The sequence below is a fragment of the Falco naumanni genome, chromosome Z (genome assembly GCF_017639655.2).
Source record: "Falco naumanni isolate bFalNau1 chromosome Z, bFalNau1.pat, whole genome shotgun sequence".
NCBI lineage: Eukaryota > Metazoa > Chordata > Aves > Falconiformes > Falconidae > Falco > Falco naumanni.
In genome coordinates, this window is record NC_054080.1 from 59,356,760 (window position 1) to 59,373,492 (window position 16,733).

Below are 16,733 nucleotides of genomic sequence, written 5' to 3' on the forward strand. Positions count from 1 at the left end.
TTGAAAATATATTAAACTACCACCAGGATTAAATTAGTGCTGGCCTTTCTGTGAGGCTGCCTGAAGTGGAGGGGGCACAACAGATGACCTTGAGAGCTCTGCTCCAGCTGAAGTTATTCTACACATACCAGGTAATTCTTGATATATCACACCCTGACTGCATGAGTTGGTGCAAGTCACTGCACAAAAGCACTAAAGGCACTACCAGAACAGACACAGTAATCAAGGCAGAGGCAGTACAAGCTGAAAGGACAACTTGCTGGGAAGCTGGACTTCCAACTCTACAGAGCATTTCTGTCAGTCCTTTTAATGAAAAGCCTTAGACCTCCCAACTCCAAAGCTGAATCCCACAGATCCAACACTACAGGACAGCTATCAACATCCAATTGTAATCATGTACACACAAGTCTCCATTGAAAGTTTGACTTTAGGAATGAAAAACCACAAAGCTTTATGGTAATGAAAGGTATCTCCAATAAACACCATCTGGCATTGCCAACCAGCTACAGCAGTAATTTAGGATGTCCTAAATTACTAATTATTTAATTTAGTAATTAGCTAAATTAATAAAACAAAGCTTAAATCTGTGCATATATGAACTTTTTATAATACCCATCATTTCCTCCCATCCCTTGACTACATAGCAAAACTCGAGTTCAAGCCTCTATCTACCCTGTTAGAAACCAATTAAACAATTCTGAGGTGTTGTTCCTGACCTGTCTTAAAGAAACTTAGCATGATGTACTGACTTTCGCTGTCCTCCCCTGTAACTTAACATGGCCAGCTTTTGACAGTTTGTTACTTGATGTAATCCAGTAAGTATACAATACATACTCATCCTTCAGTCCTCTATTCCAGAAAAAATCAACTCTTTTCAGTCCTAGCAGTCAATATAGCAAATAGTCCAACAAGGCCCCCTATTTTTCATTTGACTAAAGACCACTGTCACAACAAACTGCATGTTTTGGAGGGATGACATAATTCTACGCTTGAAATACCTAAAGAAGCAAGTTTAACAAGCTAATTTAACATGCCCTCCTCATTAAGAGGAGAGAGAAATGTCTTCTAAAATATCCCTGTAGAATTACTTGTCTATCAATCTCTGCCCAATGTGATAGGAATGATAAAACAAGAGCTGAAGGGACTGCAGCTTTCTGAATAAAACATTGGTATCTCAATACTGTGAACTATCATGAGGCTGATCTTCGTTGCCAGAAGTACAGTTAGACTGTGCAGTGACACCAGCTTTCCAAATTTATGCTTATATGCCAAAGTGCTGACATTCCATAATACTTGTAGCACTAATTACACACAGAAAACCATTACATTCCCCACTGAATCCAAAGCTGCATACCTAATTTGAGTGCCTGAAAGAAAGCTTCATGAAAATACAATCACCATTTCCTACAAAGAAACATTACAGCCATCAACACCATCTCATACCACTCATGTCCTGCTCTGTACTGAAAGGCCACTTATGAAATACACCAGGTTAGGAGATAGGTAGTTACTATACCTGACTCTGGAACAGCAAGATCAAGGAAAACTGAAGTTACAGTATAATAAAAGACTGTTCAAAAATATTCAAGATCAAGATCTTCACTACAACCTACATCACTGCTACTGAATATTAAGCCCGTAAGAAACCACACTTTCCCTCCTTACCAAAGTAATCACATGACATACAGTAAACAGCAAGTTCCACTGACAGCAAGAGTACTTTTCACATGTTACCTCAACATGTATTTTAACAGCTATTGGTGTTCTATGCATTTCAACACATGCTAGTAAGCTTATAGTTAGTAATACATTAAAAGGACATGAAAGTAAAGATTAACTATGTATCTCAGGAAGATTATTTTAAACATTTCTCTTTCAGCATAATAATTTCCTATTGAAAACATGGGTTTACAAAAAAAGTCAGTTTTCTACCAAACAACTCTCAAATCAGAAGCATTTATGCTGAAATTCTGGCTTAGAAGAATAACTTCTGAAAAATAAAGACCTAGAATAATTGCATGACAGTTTCAAAAGTAAATTGCTATACCCTAAAGACATGAAATGATCCAGTAGTATTCCTGAACCTGTAATACTTACACATCACTAACTGCAGTCGGAAATAATTAACAGGAATTTCTCAGGTTTCAGAGATGCCATCTCAAACCACAGTCAAACAATTAAACTCTCAAATACCACTCACAAAGCATGAGCCTGAATGAAAATGGAACAACCAGAACAACTGATTAACTTTTAGAACTGTGCCCACTTTTCATTCTTTTTCCAACTCCGTAGCTTCTCAGTGTACTCAAGAAGTCCAGAACTGAAAAAAATGCAACATTTCAACTCTAAGCTATCAGATGCAACAAGTGTCAGATAGCACAGGAAAAGCTACCTGTCCAAGTTCCAGTGTTACATACTCCCTAGTCAGAAAATCAGCTCACCAACCTCCCTTCAGAAGGTGCAATTCACCAAAACATTACAGCAGCAATAGTAGCATGACTAATTTCTTGTGGAATTCAAGCTGCTGAGATGTGCTCTACAGCATGCTTCCAGACATCCCCTGGCCTGCCTCCTTGCCACCACCTTCCTATCTCTGCCTGGCTGGCATCTTAAGCCTCTTCGCTAGTGAACTTGGAGATCTTTCTGGAAGTCCTGATCACAGGGTAGTATGTATGTTACTATCATTATATTGATATATATATAGATACATATCAATATATATATTAGTACATAGATACTAGTATGGACAGTCAAAAGTACACTTAAGCCAGAATTCGTAGAGACTGTTGTGCACCATATATTCTTAAGTCAAATCTTAAGTTTTAAAAGTTTAAGCAGTTTTAAAGGAAGTTTTAAAATACTAGAGAGGATTGTTTCAATTTTTAGATGATTGCAATACCTGACAACTGAATGTTAAAATTTGCTTTTTCTTTACAAGCTTTTTTCTAAACTGCATGCAGTTGATACAAGTAAACCAGTCTTTTTTTCAAATCAAAATGTTTAATAAAATTATAAGCTGAACAGTAGTAAGAAAGGAAACTTCTCATTTGTCATCCTTTGTTCAGATTACAGGGGAGTAAGAACATAAATATTAAGATTTAACATCACTATCTAGTGTGAACTTTTGTGTTTACAGAAGTCCAGCTATTTTTCCCCTAAATCATGTAACTGGACTGACTATTTAACAGTAACACAGAAAAGCGACGGCATGCTTTTTGGCAAGCATTATGAATAATTAATACAGATGGTAATACTGAAAGCCACAGATAGCAGACTATTTCCTTTGTCTTCTACGGCCCATTCCCCTTTACAAGATTTCATTTAAATGTAGGCTTTTTATTCTTACTAGTGTAATACTGGATCTTTTGCCATTTGACAAACACGGCAACACACTAACTTGTTCAGAAGAGGAAACACAGAGTGATGTTCAGACAGTACAGCCAAAGAACTACTACACACGCTCTCAAGTGCAAAGCATGAAGACCGTGACAGATGGTACTCCCTCTGGGAAGCTGGTCCAGGGTCTTAGACCAACCCCTAAAAAAACTTAGCAGCCTCCAGGGACAAACTGTATCCCTACCCACAGAAAGCTCTAATGCAAGAGATAAAAAGCTGCTTACTGCAGCCACAAATGAGAATAGTTGTTTTCTTACTAGGAACTACTTGCCCAGCTCCACAGTGTTCCACGGATACCACTAACTTTCATAATAGATGACCTAATAGAACTTGCCACACCCACGTTTGCTTTCACCAGACATTAGCCTACAAATATTTAACACCTCAAAACATGAAAAGATGGCAATACTGAAATAGCACTTACTGTAATCACAGCTTTGCTCAGACAGATAGAACCTCTGCAGCCATACTCTGTTTCATCTTCAGACTTGTAATAACTGAGTGTGTTGCTTTTCAGAACTACCCATCGATCCTGCCACCCATGAATGTAGTTGGTCCACTATAAAAAAAAATTGCAAAGATCAGGTAATAGAAAAACAATAAAAGACAGTGTATATGATATTTCTCAGGCTTTCAAGCCAGAGGAGAAGTTATTTATTTTTAAAAGTTCTTCCAAATTGAGAGCTTTATTCTTCTCTGAGCTCCTAAAATAATGTTACAAACTTCTAAAGGTCCTAAAAAATAGTTGTTTCAAATGAACAGTAAGATAACAGATATCCTGACTGCAATGCATTGCCAAGGCCAGTTATAACAGAAGTAACAAACATACTTATAACACAAATTGAGTAAAGGGGGGGAAGAGAAAAAAAAAATCAAACATTAATCACAAAGGTAAGTTTAGCCACCTGATTTAAAATCTTGAATTAGACCCAAAGCCAAACAAGTAGAACATGAAATAATTTACTTTATATAAAAGTTAGTTTCTACAGAAACAATTTTAAAGTATCTAGTTCTCTTCATATAAATGCAAGCATGCCATTATACCACAGTACAGGATATAGCCTAGAGCAATCAGTTCTTTACTAATTTACTACTGCCCATAGATAGTGCTTTAGGTTTTAATTCCCAACTTTCTCATTACAAAAATACTTACTTATCAGCGGACATCCAATCATCCTTTTGCTATTCAGCTTTTTCTAGGCATTCCTCATTCAGACATGGAATGAAACCGATATTCCAGCTGTGCTTAATACATGAACTGGTAGCACAAGCAGTCATGTAGGTATATTTCCTAATAACATGTCAAAGACAGACCCCAAAGTTATCTTGGGCAAAAGAACAAGGGAGAGGGAGGAAAGCTCCTTCTCTTCTCTGACAAAGTGAGACAAATCTAGCAGTCAATCTTGCATTTGCTGTTGCAATCAATGCTTGCTGTTGCAATCAAGATGTGCCATGGATTAAGAGGCTCCTTAAAGTATACTGGATAGGCACAAGGTTTTGGCAAAGAAATGGCCACTCGTTTTTCAAGTATCTAGATTCTTGTGCTTCAAGACTGCCACATTGAAGTTGTTTCTTCATGTGTACCTTAGAACTGTTACCAGGAGATACAGTGGAGAAAAAGCCTAGAGTTTTGAAAGTTTTTTTAGAGACCAACACAACATACTTCGAATAAGCTTCTCTTAGCAAATTAAGCCATTTCCTTCAAAGCTTCTCGTTACTGAAGGGCACAGCAACTGAAACACTAGTAAGCATGCAGAGAACTGCAGCCTCCTTTTATGGCTTTAGCATTTAATTATACCTATTTTTAATAACTTACTGTGTATTTCCTTAGCCGAAAGTTTGTTACGATGCCATTTCATTTTAATTAGTTTGTCTCAAGTACTACCAAGACATCAACTAACAACAGGTAAACTTATCCCTCAAGCATAGTTACTGCAACAGGTTTCACCATACTTGACTATTCCCATTACATCCTGTGTTCTCACAGGAAAGGCAGAATCAGCTACATTCAGCATAATCATCTAGAAGTATAAGAACTTTGCACATACCTAAGCTACAGAATATCAGAAGCCACAGCTTCACCTGCTACACCAGTAAGAAAAAGCATCTGGACTTGAAGTATTGAATTTGCCAACATGAAAATCAATTACATCCCACAAATCACATCCTTTCTAAGGATGGAAGCATCTAATCAAAGTACAACTTTGCAATGGAAAAAACCCATCACTATAACTGCACTAAATCAAACCCTCACATTTTAACTGCTGCAACATCTCACTTAAGTCTCATTCTCTCACTCCCCATCCACCATTAGATGACAAAAATCTTACAAAATGAAGACAGAGACCCTCCTTCTCTCCTGAACCTTCTGCTCATCCCTGGGGTTCAAAACATTTTCAGGCTAGGAGTTCAGAGAGTCCCTCACAAGCAGACTGTGTGCCTTGTTATTGCTGTTTTCTCAGCATCCTGGGCCAGTTTGTGACCTCTGTATCCTGTGACCAATGCCTCCTACACGGGCTTCTGTCCAGCAGACAAAATACAGCGCTTTAATCCTAACCATATTTCAACATTATTCTGAAGGCACTTTCTGTAATAAACAAATAATTTAAATTCAAACTGCATTAATTCAACTTCAAAGTACTCCTAAAAATAAAATTTCCCTGTAACACCCGACACATACTCGCAAGTCATCTTATTTTCAGTGGTAAAAGAAAAAAAATGTTTATTTTTACTAGGGGAAACAAGCTTTAGGGCCATTTTCCTTCCGCTCCTCCCCACCTCCTGTATCTCTTGCTGCAGGAATATTTTATTGCCCTGTTTTGATACCCGGACCACAGGCTGCGCAGCTCCCGCGCCGGTGCCCTCTCCTGGGAGCGGCCACGGGCTGCGCCTGCCTTCGGAAGCTGCCGGGAGGCGAGCGCGGTGCCCCGGCCCCAGCCCGCACCCGGCCCCGCCACCGGCCGGGCGCCTGAGGCGCAAGGCAGCCGCCCTCCCTCCCCCGGCGCTCCCCGCCGCCGCCTCCCAGGCCCGGCTCTCCTCACGAAGGGCAGGCAATGGGCTCGGGGCGGGGGCGGCCGGGATCCCCGGGCCGGGCGACAACGGCGCCAGCCCAACAGCCCTGCCGAGCCGGAGCCGCGCCCGCCGCTCTCGCCCGAAGAAGGGCTTCCTCCCGTGGCGAGGAGGGGCGGGCGGCCGCTGTGCAGAGGCGGGGGGCCCGGCGGCGGGGATGTGTCGGCGCCCGCGGCTGAGGGGGGGGGGGGGCGCGGGCGGCTGGCGCCGGGCGCTGCAGCGGCTGCCTGGCAGACTCCCCGCCATCAGGTGGCGGCTGCCCCGGCCGTGCCAGCGCCTCCCGCGAAGCCTCTCGGCCCCGCCACCGAGCGCCTCGGCCTGATCCCCTGGAAGGGGCAGGAGACGGGCGGACTGGGCTGACAGCCTTCGGCCGGCCACGATGCGGAGGGGCTGGGGTGGGGAGAGGGGAAGGGAGAGGCCGCGGGCTGTGGGGAGGGGGAGAAGCAGCTTACCTTGCTGAGCACCCCGCAGAGCTCAACAGGCAGCCCGAGCTCCGTCTCGGGGTCCTCCTCGGACCCGGAGGAATTCCAGCTCTGGTTGTCCGACATGGAGATCCGAGCCGCAGTCACCGCCGAGCAGCGAAGAGCCGAAGTGGCCCCCGCCCACAGCAGCCTCAGCCGCCTCCTGCCGAAGGGACGAAACCGGCGGGCTCTGCCTGAGCGGCACCGCTCCGCAGCCGCGGGTGCCACCGGAGCCGCCCGTCCCTGCCAGCAACCGGCGGGCGCCGCGGTACGCAGACTGAAGCTTCCCCCTCACCGTAGCTCCGCAACCCCCGCCCGCGGCAAGAGCCACAACATAGAGGCAGCGAGGGGAGGAGGGGCGAGCGCGCGTCCGCCAGCCGCGCACCCCGATCACAGCTCTCCCGCTCCTGCCGCCGCCATTTTACGCGAGCCGTGTGCGCTGTGCCACTATTTACCAGCTCCGCCCTGCCTCCCAGCCCCGCCCGCGCCGCGCGGTGCCTGACGGGAGTTGTAGTCTTGCCCCGCGCAGCCGTTTGCCCGGCCACCGTTGCCTCTCGGGAAACGTAGTTTCTGGTGCTCGCTAGTGCGGCACGGCATGCTGGGAGATGTAGTCTGCCGCCGCGGCCGGCTCCCTCCCGTTGCCGGTAGCCGCCATCTTGGCTTCATCGTTTCTGTGGCGCTACTGGTGGGTTTGGCCTGTGTGCCCCCGATGAGGTAGGGAAACTGTGCTCCCGCTGCCGTCCGGCGAGGGCAGCGATGCTGCTTGGGGCGGTGTTTACTTTATTCGTTGTGGGATAAGGAAGGGCTCTTTCTTTACTGAGGCGAAGCGCCTCTCCGGCCCTCCCCGCTTGCTAGCGTGAGAGATGCGGTCTCGCCGTCCCCGCCTCAAACCGGCGGGACTCGGGCTGTGAGCGTTGAACGTTTCCCTTAACAAAAATGGTGGCCGCGGAGGCCGCAGGAAGGGGCGGGTGGTGCTGCCGACTTCCGCGTGAAGCGTGAGGAGAGGACGTGCCGTCCCGCCACAGGTAACGGGCCGCTCCCCGCGGTCGCGGGGCGGAGGGGCCAGTCAGGCTGTCGCCCTGCGGACGGCAGCGGTCGCGGTTCAGTGTGGCGTGCCAAGCAGTCGCGCTGTGCGACCGCGGGTGAGCTCGGCAGCCCGCTTCTTGCCGGCCGACAGAGTGCCCCTGCGCCGCCCGCTGTCGTGCTGCTTCACCGGCTGTCCCCAAAGACGTCCGATGAGTACGGCGGAAAGTGGCGGTCAGCGGTCTGCTACGCTGCCAGGTAGCGGTGTCCTGTCTTCTGTTTGCCTAATATTTTCGTAGCTTAGGGAACGAAGCAAAAATTTTTTTTCTTCAGGATTACGTCTGAGATACGTCTTCTTGCCGATATTTATACGTGGAGAAATATTTGCGGAAAGGAGAAAAAAAAAAGCAAGCAATTGAATGTGTCACTTCACACTATGAGCAGATGTAGTGGGTTGGGAAGGACTGAAGATTTGTGCTGGCTCATCTCCTTTATAATGATTTCTTGAAAGATGTGTGTTAAGTATTGTTGGCTGAGGAAACTTAATTTTCGAACACACACTTCTGGTTGTATCACAAGAGGAATGCTGTACAAATGCATTTTCTCTGACTTCTTCCTTGTGACAAATTGTTGTGTAATTTTTCCATGTTATCTGCTTGAGAGTTTCCACTGAGCATTTAATATTTTTTTGAAAGAGCTCTTAGCATTGATACAGCTATATGCATTTTCTACATATGTAGCAGCTAAAAGTTCAATAATACTAGTACCAGCTCAAAGTCTTTGGTATAAAGGTATTTACAATTAATGCAGCACTGAGAATGATTGGTGAAGCAGCATCCTTGTCCTAAACACTTAGAAATAAGGAACAGTCACGGGTGTTTTAGTATTTGTGTAATCACTGGAATGAATGCACGGGGGGGGGAAAATGAGTCTACAGTGGGTGCTATTTCAGACAATTTTCTAATATATAATGTTCTTGAGAAACTATTTGATTGAGCAGCTGTTTGGAAAGAAACTAAGATACATTTTCTTAGTGTCTATTGCAACATACTGCATCTGTTAAGCAAGCACAGTGGTCGAGCTGTGTGTGTATTGATATGTATGAGAATAATTTATAGTTCTTGTCCACAGTACATTGATGAAGTAGTATCACTTGTAAAGCCAGTCATATTCCCCACTAAACTCTGAATGAACTTCTTTCTCTGTCCTGATCGAGAGCAGAAGGTGAAGGGACATGTCTGAGCAAATCCTTTTGGCAGTGATGCATAGCCACGCACTGTCATGCTTTTGGTCTAGGATTGTTCACTTAGTTCCAGAAGTAGCTCTTTTGTTCCCCCCCCCCCCCCCCCCCCTATTTTTCTTTCCAGAATGTAGTTTGACTCAAGAAGGTATTAAAAAACAAAAATGCCATGGGTAGATATTCTTTCAGGTTGCTTAACAAATATATTCTTCCATGTTAGAGAGTATATTTGTTTGATCATTAATTCTAGTTAATATTTTATAACCAAACTTTAGATGGATAAATACTGGATGCTAAAAGGTTTGCCTTTTCGACTTTTCATATAATGCCTTGTCTCTGTTAACAGATTTTTTTGACATCTGCCACATCCTCCTAATATGTTTTATTTTTACCATAATGTCACCAGTTTATGTTCTTCCAAAAGTTGTGTTGGGATTGTGAATGCCTTATGTAAATTAACTCTTTTTTTCTCATGTTCTGACCATCTTTTTAATATGTAACTTTCCGTCTGTTACTCTCAATGAGTAGCTGCATTGACAGGATTTAGAACAGAATTGTATGTGTCATGCCTGCAGAAAATTAATATAGGGGGAGACTGTTCCACTTGTTTCACTTGTGTCACTCTTCACATAAGTGAAGAATTATTCAAACAGTTTGAATGGCGTACGCCACACATTTTGATATTTAATTTTAGGCATCGTCAGAAGCAGTTTCTATTATCTGTTTATTTTGTAGTGTGAACTATTTACTTTTTAAAATAATTGAATTGTCTGTAGTTTGTTATAAAAATATATAAAGCCAGTGAGTTCAGAAGAGACATAGTTCTGGGGCTTTATTTTTTGAAGGCTAATTCTAGGTACTTGTATGGGTTCTATGTTTTTGTAAAATGCTGAGTCAGCTGCCACTTGAAAAATAATCCCATTCAGCTGTGTCATTTTGGGCAGTTGATACTTTCACTTCCATGAATCCTGGCCTGATTTTCTGTTCAGTATTAATTTATCATGTACTTTGGCTTGTTAACATTTGTGGAAATATTTACGTCTTTCTTAAAAGATAATTGTTTTCAGGGTAGGGGGGCTAGGGCAGGGGCAGGGAGAGGGGAGGATATTGAAACAGTGGCAGTTTTGAGCAATAGCAGGGAAGCTAGGTGGTTAACAGTGTGTATATTAAATGGCTATAACACTGGTGTGCAGTTCCTCCCACCAGTTCTTTTCTTGTAGATCACTAGAGTGATCTTTTCTTGTAGATCACTAGAGACTGTCAGGAGTCCTCCAAGGTATTCGGAAACCAGGGCTGTAGTAAATAATCAACACCCCTGTGTCTGAAAAGAGTTGAGCAGATAGTTCAGAACAGTCTGATGTGCTTGCTTGCATATGTCTTTGTTGGTAGTTTATCCTGCTGAGGAGAGACTTTAGAGCAGCTGATACTTAAATCATTGAAGGAACACATTTTTACAAGGAAGTGGCAGTTAAGGAGTTTAAATTCGATCCTGTCAGCCGGAATGTTTCTTTGCCAAATGAATACGCAGAAAAGACAGGTGTGCTTCTTATCATAAAGTATGTAATGTAATGTTACAGTTTTGGAATAAAATCCGTATCCAAGTAATGGATAAATCAAGTAGTATGAAATCAAATGCAGTACCAGAGTTTGTTTGTAGTGTAACCTTTTAAATATCAGAAATGTTAAAAACATTCTAGCAAGGTTGAATTTTCCTGGTTTGTTGAATGTATGTTTGTTTTTGTCTTAGAAATTGAAGAAATTAAGCAATGCATTTGTGAGAAACCCATTGTTCAAATGGCCTGAATATTGATACATGAATTTCTATATTAAGGTGGGTTAGATGGGTTTTAGTTCTTTAATTGATGGTGACTCCAACAGTTGCATACATACACAGCCTAGATGAAGAGACTTCTGTGCAGTGAGGGGAATAAGAAGTATTGCTGGTAGCCCCCAGTTCAGTCTTAATTAGCAATTGAAGTAAACCCAAAGTGGTGTCTATTAAAAATGTGGATTTAGATGAGTTTTGATCTTATTGGGAAGATCTTCTATAGTCTTTTTTATTTATTACTTGTAGTATTGTTTCAATAGTACCTAGAGGCTTTGTTTCAAGGTAGCCTGTGATGTGGTTTCCAGTTGTAATAATTTTCAGTGCAAGGGAGGCATTTGAAAGGTTGAGATTGAGAGTTACTATTAGATCAGTCTGCTTGGCTTGTTTGTTCTGCCTTCACTCTTCAATTCTTTGTTCTTCAAGTATTCTTCAATGCTTTGCAAAAGGTAATGAAGTAGATTGAGAAAGTATTTCATGCTTACTTGTGAATTACCATCTTTGGTACAAGTGATTTTGGTTTCTGCCCAAGAGCGTTCCCATTCACTTACAGTGAAGTTTAACAGCCTTCCTCATCTCTTGTCAAAACTTTTTACATTAGAGGGTTTTTTGTTTGTTGGTTTGTTTTGGTGTTTTCTTGTGGGTTTTTTTTTTTTTAAAGGACTTGATGTTTTATCCTTTGATACAGTATGTATATAACATAATAACAGTATGTATATACGTGTAATCTTTGGGGTATATTTTATATTTTACATTTATATAAACTGAACCTTTTTACAAATAGGTGAATGAGTTGTCCTGTCTAAGATCTAGAACAGTAAGTGCTCATTAGTTTATTGGTTTTGATAGAGGAAGCTGCTTACAACACTAAGCTTAATTCCAATTCAATACAAAAGAAAGTGACGTGAAGAATGGTTATTAATGACTTTGTTTTGTAGCATTCTCACTAGGGAAACACACATCCAGCTTGCTTATTTTCATTCACATTGCTTGTCTTGGCTTATGGGGTTTTTGGTTGGCTTAAATGTGTATTATGGTGAGGTGGTGGACCAGCAAAGTTTCATGACAAGTGTCTTTTTTGAAGTGACTGAAATTGCCTCTTTTAGAGTCTTAAACTACTGAATTACCCTTTTATTGAAGGTGTGTTAAAGCTGGATATTTCATATTTGGCTTTTGAGGATCTTATGATTGCTTATCAAGTGTTCTAGAAATTTAGTATTATTAACAACCATCTTCTACATGTATGTGATTATTTTGATAATTGTTTTATGGAATAAATTTTTCCATCCTACGCTTGACCTGAGTGCTCCAGACTTCAGTAGTATTTGATAGTGGGTCATTTGTAAAGTTTTCATAAGGAAAATAAAAAATCACGGATCTCATGCATATATATATATATTGATATTTGAAAGGAAATTTTTTTGTATTTTCCTTCTCTTTGATGTTTTTCTATAGTACTAACTTCAGAGGCATTTGTCTTTTGAACATAGAGTGATCCATACTATACCACACTTGATGTTAGCCAAAAGCCTAAGAAGTGATCCTTTGTGGTCAAAACTGGATGAGGTAACTCCTAACTTTGTTAATTGTTTCATGTGCTTTCAGTGCTTTTACAGAACTCCTATCAACTTTTTTTTTTTTTGTTATTGAAATTAAAGGTAATAATGATTTTCTTCTGATGCAGCCTATGCAGCTGGATTCCTGAAGCTCATTCCGTCATCCATTCTTTGTATTAGTATGTGAAGGTAGCTGCTGTAATTCTGTTTTGTTCTTGCTAAAGTAAGAATAGAAGAATTTAAATAAAGGCATCCCTAAAACATTTTAATCAAGGGAAAACAGGAGGTTTATTTTGGGCTCATACTGCAGTAAATGAGGTGTCAGAAATTCAAGAAACTATTTAATTTAGAACCTTGTTTTAGCCATCCTAAAAATAATAGTTAAGAAATCGTATAGAAAGGAGTCTTTAATAATTTATATTAATGTTTAACAATTTATTAAATACTTATAGTAATTAAATTAATAATTGATATTTTCAACATCGGTGTTTTTTTGCATGCTGTGGAGACTTACTCAGGGCAATTGTGATGTAAATGGTGGTCCTTTACATCTGTAGTACCTGTCTTGATTCCCATGTTTAGCTTTTGAACTCTGGGGGAAGTAGGCAGTTGTGTATCTTAGTGACTTATTTGCATCTCACTATTGGCATGAGCATCTGTGATAGCAACAATGTCAGAATATCATTTTCCTTATGAGGACTGGTACAGAATTTACATGCATCAAACCATAATTCAGTATGTAAATATTTTTTCAAGTTTTTCCATGCTGGTGTCACTTTCCAGTCCTAGTATTTCTTTGCAACAATTTGTTGATGCTATTGATAAAAGGCAAACATCACATACTTTTCAAGTGTTAATAACCTGCATAAAAAGTGTCCACTTCTTAGAAATATTTATCTTTCTTAAGTATTTCATTACTTGAAAATAGTAATTTAAAGGCATTTAATGTTTGCACACAACATACAGGGTTTCTGTTGCTGAATTGGAGTATTTTTACTGAAGATAGGCTGGAGGAGTGGCACAGGATCAAACCCAAGCCATTTCTTTCAGACTAGTTCAATCAACTGTCCAAGAATTTTCTGAATCTGAATAAAGGTAGAGGCACTCAAAATCAAATTGTTACTCAGATTTTATTGCTATTTCAGTCTTTTGATACTTTCGTATACTGACTGGTTTAGTTGAGTTTCTGTGCCTTCTCCTAGAAGAGCCTGACGGGTTTTTTTAGTGGTCTTTTTCCACTTACAAGCATCCCAGGTTACTAACAAAGTTTACTACACAGTAATGCTGTTCTGTGGTTTTTCTCCACTTCTTTGTTTTGCATTAACTGTTGGCATCCACTGCTGAACTTTTCTTTACCTTTAGAAATCCTTCCGGTTGCAATTGGTAAGTTACTTTCTCCACTTAGAGGTGGCTCTCCTGCTCCCTTCCCCCCATTCCCAAATCATGGGAATAATAGGATAGTATGTAATTGTAGACTGCCTTCACGGACTTTTCTGGTTTCACACCCTGCTTACTTGGTATGATGCTGAGAGAGATTTAATGTGTTCTGTTAGAGGAAACAGCTCCAGTCTTGTTTAATGTGTTCTGTTAGAGAAAAACGCTCCAGTCTTGCAGCAGCTTCTTGAGGTGACAGCATGCCAAAAATATGTCCCTCTTTGCCTGTACTGTTCTAAGTTACTGTTTCATTAGACTCTAAACATTTACCCACTTTTTCCAAGTTGTTTTAGCAAAAGTTTTGTAACATTATGACACCACAAGCTAAATGTTTTATCTAGGTCACTTTTTCACTAGAACAGTTACTCCTTTCATTATCATTTTGTTCATATTTTGCATAGTGTTTCAAACTGTGCTTCTGTATTTCCTTTAAGTATTTCCATTTTCATTTTGTCCATGGCAGATCTTCTGCTGGTTTTGTCTGACAGGGCTCTAATTATTGTCTTATTGTAGCTTTTGTGATTTGTTTCAATATGCTAAATATTTTACATAATTGTTTCAGGACTGCTAATCTGAAGCCAAGATAATCTTCATGTTCTGTTCATGTTAAGTGGTTGAAAACTGTATCAGTTGTTATTCATGTTATTCCCTTCTGTACACCTTTAAGCTTTGGTGAATATTTAATGTCATGTCCTCAAATATTTCTTCTTAATTCCAACTAAGGTATTATTTGATATTTATACATTTATTATCTGCTACTAGCAATACATTTTGTTCCATACAATAAGCTGAAAAGATAAAACACATCAGGACACCACAATTTATGAAACATTTTAAATACCAGTGATGGAAAACCTAGTTGTATCATGGTAATTTTTTTCTTCCTGGATATGTAACAGTTGTGATAGAGAAGGGTTCTGACTGACATGAATTAGTGTTTAAAGCCTCCACTATAAGCTGAGCCTTTAAGAGTGATCTGAATGACAAGACGGAAAGATTTTGATATGCTTTACTTTCTATATGTATACACTTTCAGGAATAAGGAACAGCTAAAAAATGTTGCAAAGACTGGAATAGGAAGTGGAAGCAATCTTTTGTTCATTGCAACTTCCTGAAAGGAAACAGTGATAAAAGAACCAGGCGTGATAGTGGAGGGGCATTTACTTTGGGGAACGTATTTATTTGAAATTGTGCCTTTTGCTTACCAGAGATTGCCAGTAACAATGGAATTATTGTGGAGCTAATTGATATGGGGGTGCTTATGAGCTTGAGATGAAACTTGGAACGTCATGTGGGATGCAGTGTTTTTTCCTTTGATGGAAGTCTAGCAAACCTGTTCTGGTAAATGTGTATGAACTGTAAGAGATTGTCCTACTGTAAGTTAAAAATTTATGAAAATGTAATTGTGGTCTTTTATTTGATAGATACATGTAAGAGCTATGAAGCCACTCACATTCCTAGTTGAATTTATAGTAGCTCAGGTGCTACTAAAGCGTTGAGAAGAGTTCTGATCTCTACATCACCTTCTGTTCTTTGAAGTACAACAAGCTGGAAATAAATGCAAGATTACTAAGCTGATCTTTTATCTTCAGAAGACATAATGAATAATAATCTGAATATGAATAGTACGTGAATAATAGAATGTAATTAAAATTGGGATATTTTTGTCAGAACTTTTTTTAAAAGATGACTTTTTTTTAATATCTTGAACTCAGTTGGCTAGCATGTTTCAGGAGAAGGTTGTCAGGAAGATATGAACACTGACACCATTAATTTTAAAAAGTCACCCGTGTGGTTCTTTGATAGCAAAAAATAAATCTCAAAATGCAAAGATACATAATGATCTTCTTCAGTTTGGTTACTAATGAGGCCAACTGAAGACCCAGAGTGGGAAAGCCGCATTTAAAGGAAAAACGTAACAAACCTAATTTGTGTAATTTGTGGTTGTTTAATAGAGCAGTTGTACGTGCCTGAAAGGGTGTGGTTTCTCCAAGCAGGAAGGCCTGCCATTACAGGGAGAAGCTTGAAGGGGGAGTTTAGGAGTAAATCTGCTTCCCTCATGTAAGTAAAGCTGAAGTGGTTTATGAGTCAGCAACTTGGGGTAGGAAGAAATCATTTCTGTATGCTTTTCCAGTAACAAATACATGTTAAGTAATTTATGCCAGTATCACGCTTGGATTCTGCTTGTTTTAATCTTGCAAAAATAAGGCCACAGAGGGTAAAATTTGATTTCTTTAGTTTTTTAAGATCAATTTCATAACTAGACAATTTACCACATCATTAAAGCCTGTTGAAGGATTCAGGTATTTAATTCTGTAAGCCACAAGGGAAGATATTAGAAGTTCACATGTGAGAAGTACCTGCATGTGTAAGAAATCACTTAAGGGAAGTAATTGAGTAGTAAAGGCTTGGTATAAGTTCCAGTAGTTGCATACCGTGGCTCCACAAATTAATGGAAAAAAAGAATGCTTGAATTTTACCCTGAATTAAACAGTAGGGTTTTGTTCAAAAGTTTTAATAGAAGCCATCTGTTTCTAAACGATGAGCTTTAACACAAACAAAAGTTATGAATCTGAGCTAGAAATTACTGAGAATGATTCTATGGCTTGTCTCCAGCAGGAACAAGGAGTGAATGAATGGTATTCTGCAACGTAAAAATATATATATTTTTTTAATTTAATAATCTAGTGAGCAGTATTTTGTTATTAAGGCAGTATTGTTTCATGACA

General features: G+C 40.4%; 2 protein-coding genes across 8 annotated transcripts in view; one reads left to right on the forward strand and one right to left on the reverse strand.

Annotated features, from left to right (window-relative positions):
* Nucleotides 1-7,362, reverse strand: part of CERT1 (ceramide transporter 1) — an 80,826-nt gene extending 73,464 nt beyond the window's left edge. For both annotated transcript variants that reach the window (XM_040579447.1, XM_040579446.1), the window contains exons 1-2: nt 6,918-7,362; nt 3,821-3,955 (exon numbers count right to left, since the gene is read on the reverse strand). In XM_040579447.1, the coding sequence (XP_040435381.1) occupies nt 3,821-3,955; nt 6,918-7,013 (231 nt within the window). In that variant the 5' untranslated portion in view covers nt 7,014-7,362. The remainder of the gene's footprint in view (nt 1-3,820; nt 3,956-6,917) is intronic.
* A 184-nt stretch (nt 7,363-7,546) lies between these two features.
* POLK (DNA polymerase kappa) overlaps nt 7,547-16,733 on the forward strand; it is a 33,854-nt gene continuing 24,667 nt past the window's right edge. Inside the window, exons 1-2 of one of the 6 annotated variants that reach the window (XM_040579529.1) lie at nt 7,618-8,207; nt 10,937-11,020. The gene's annotated coding sequence lies outside the window, so the exon portion shown is untranslated. The other 5 variants (XM_040579533.1, XM_040579528.1, XM_040579530.1 and 2 more) reach the window with 5 other exon arrangements.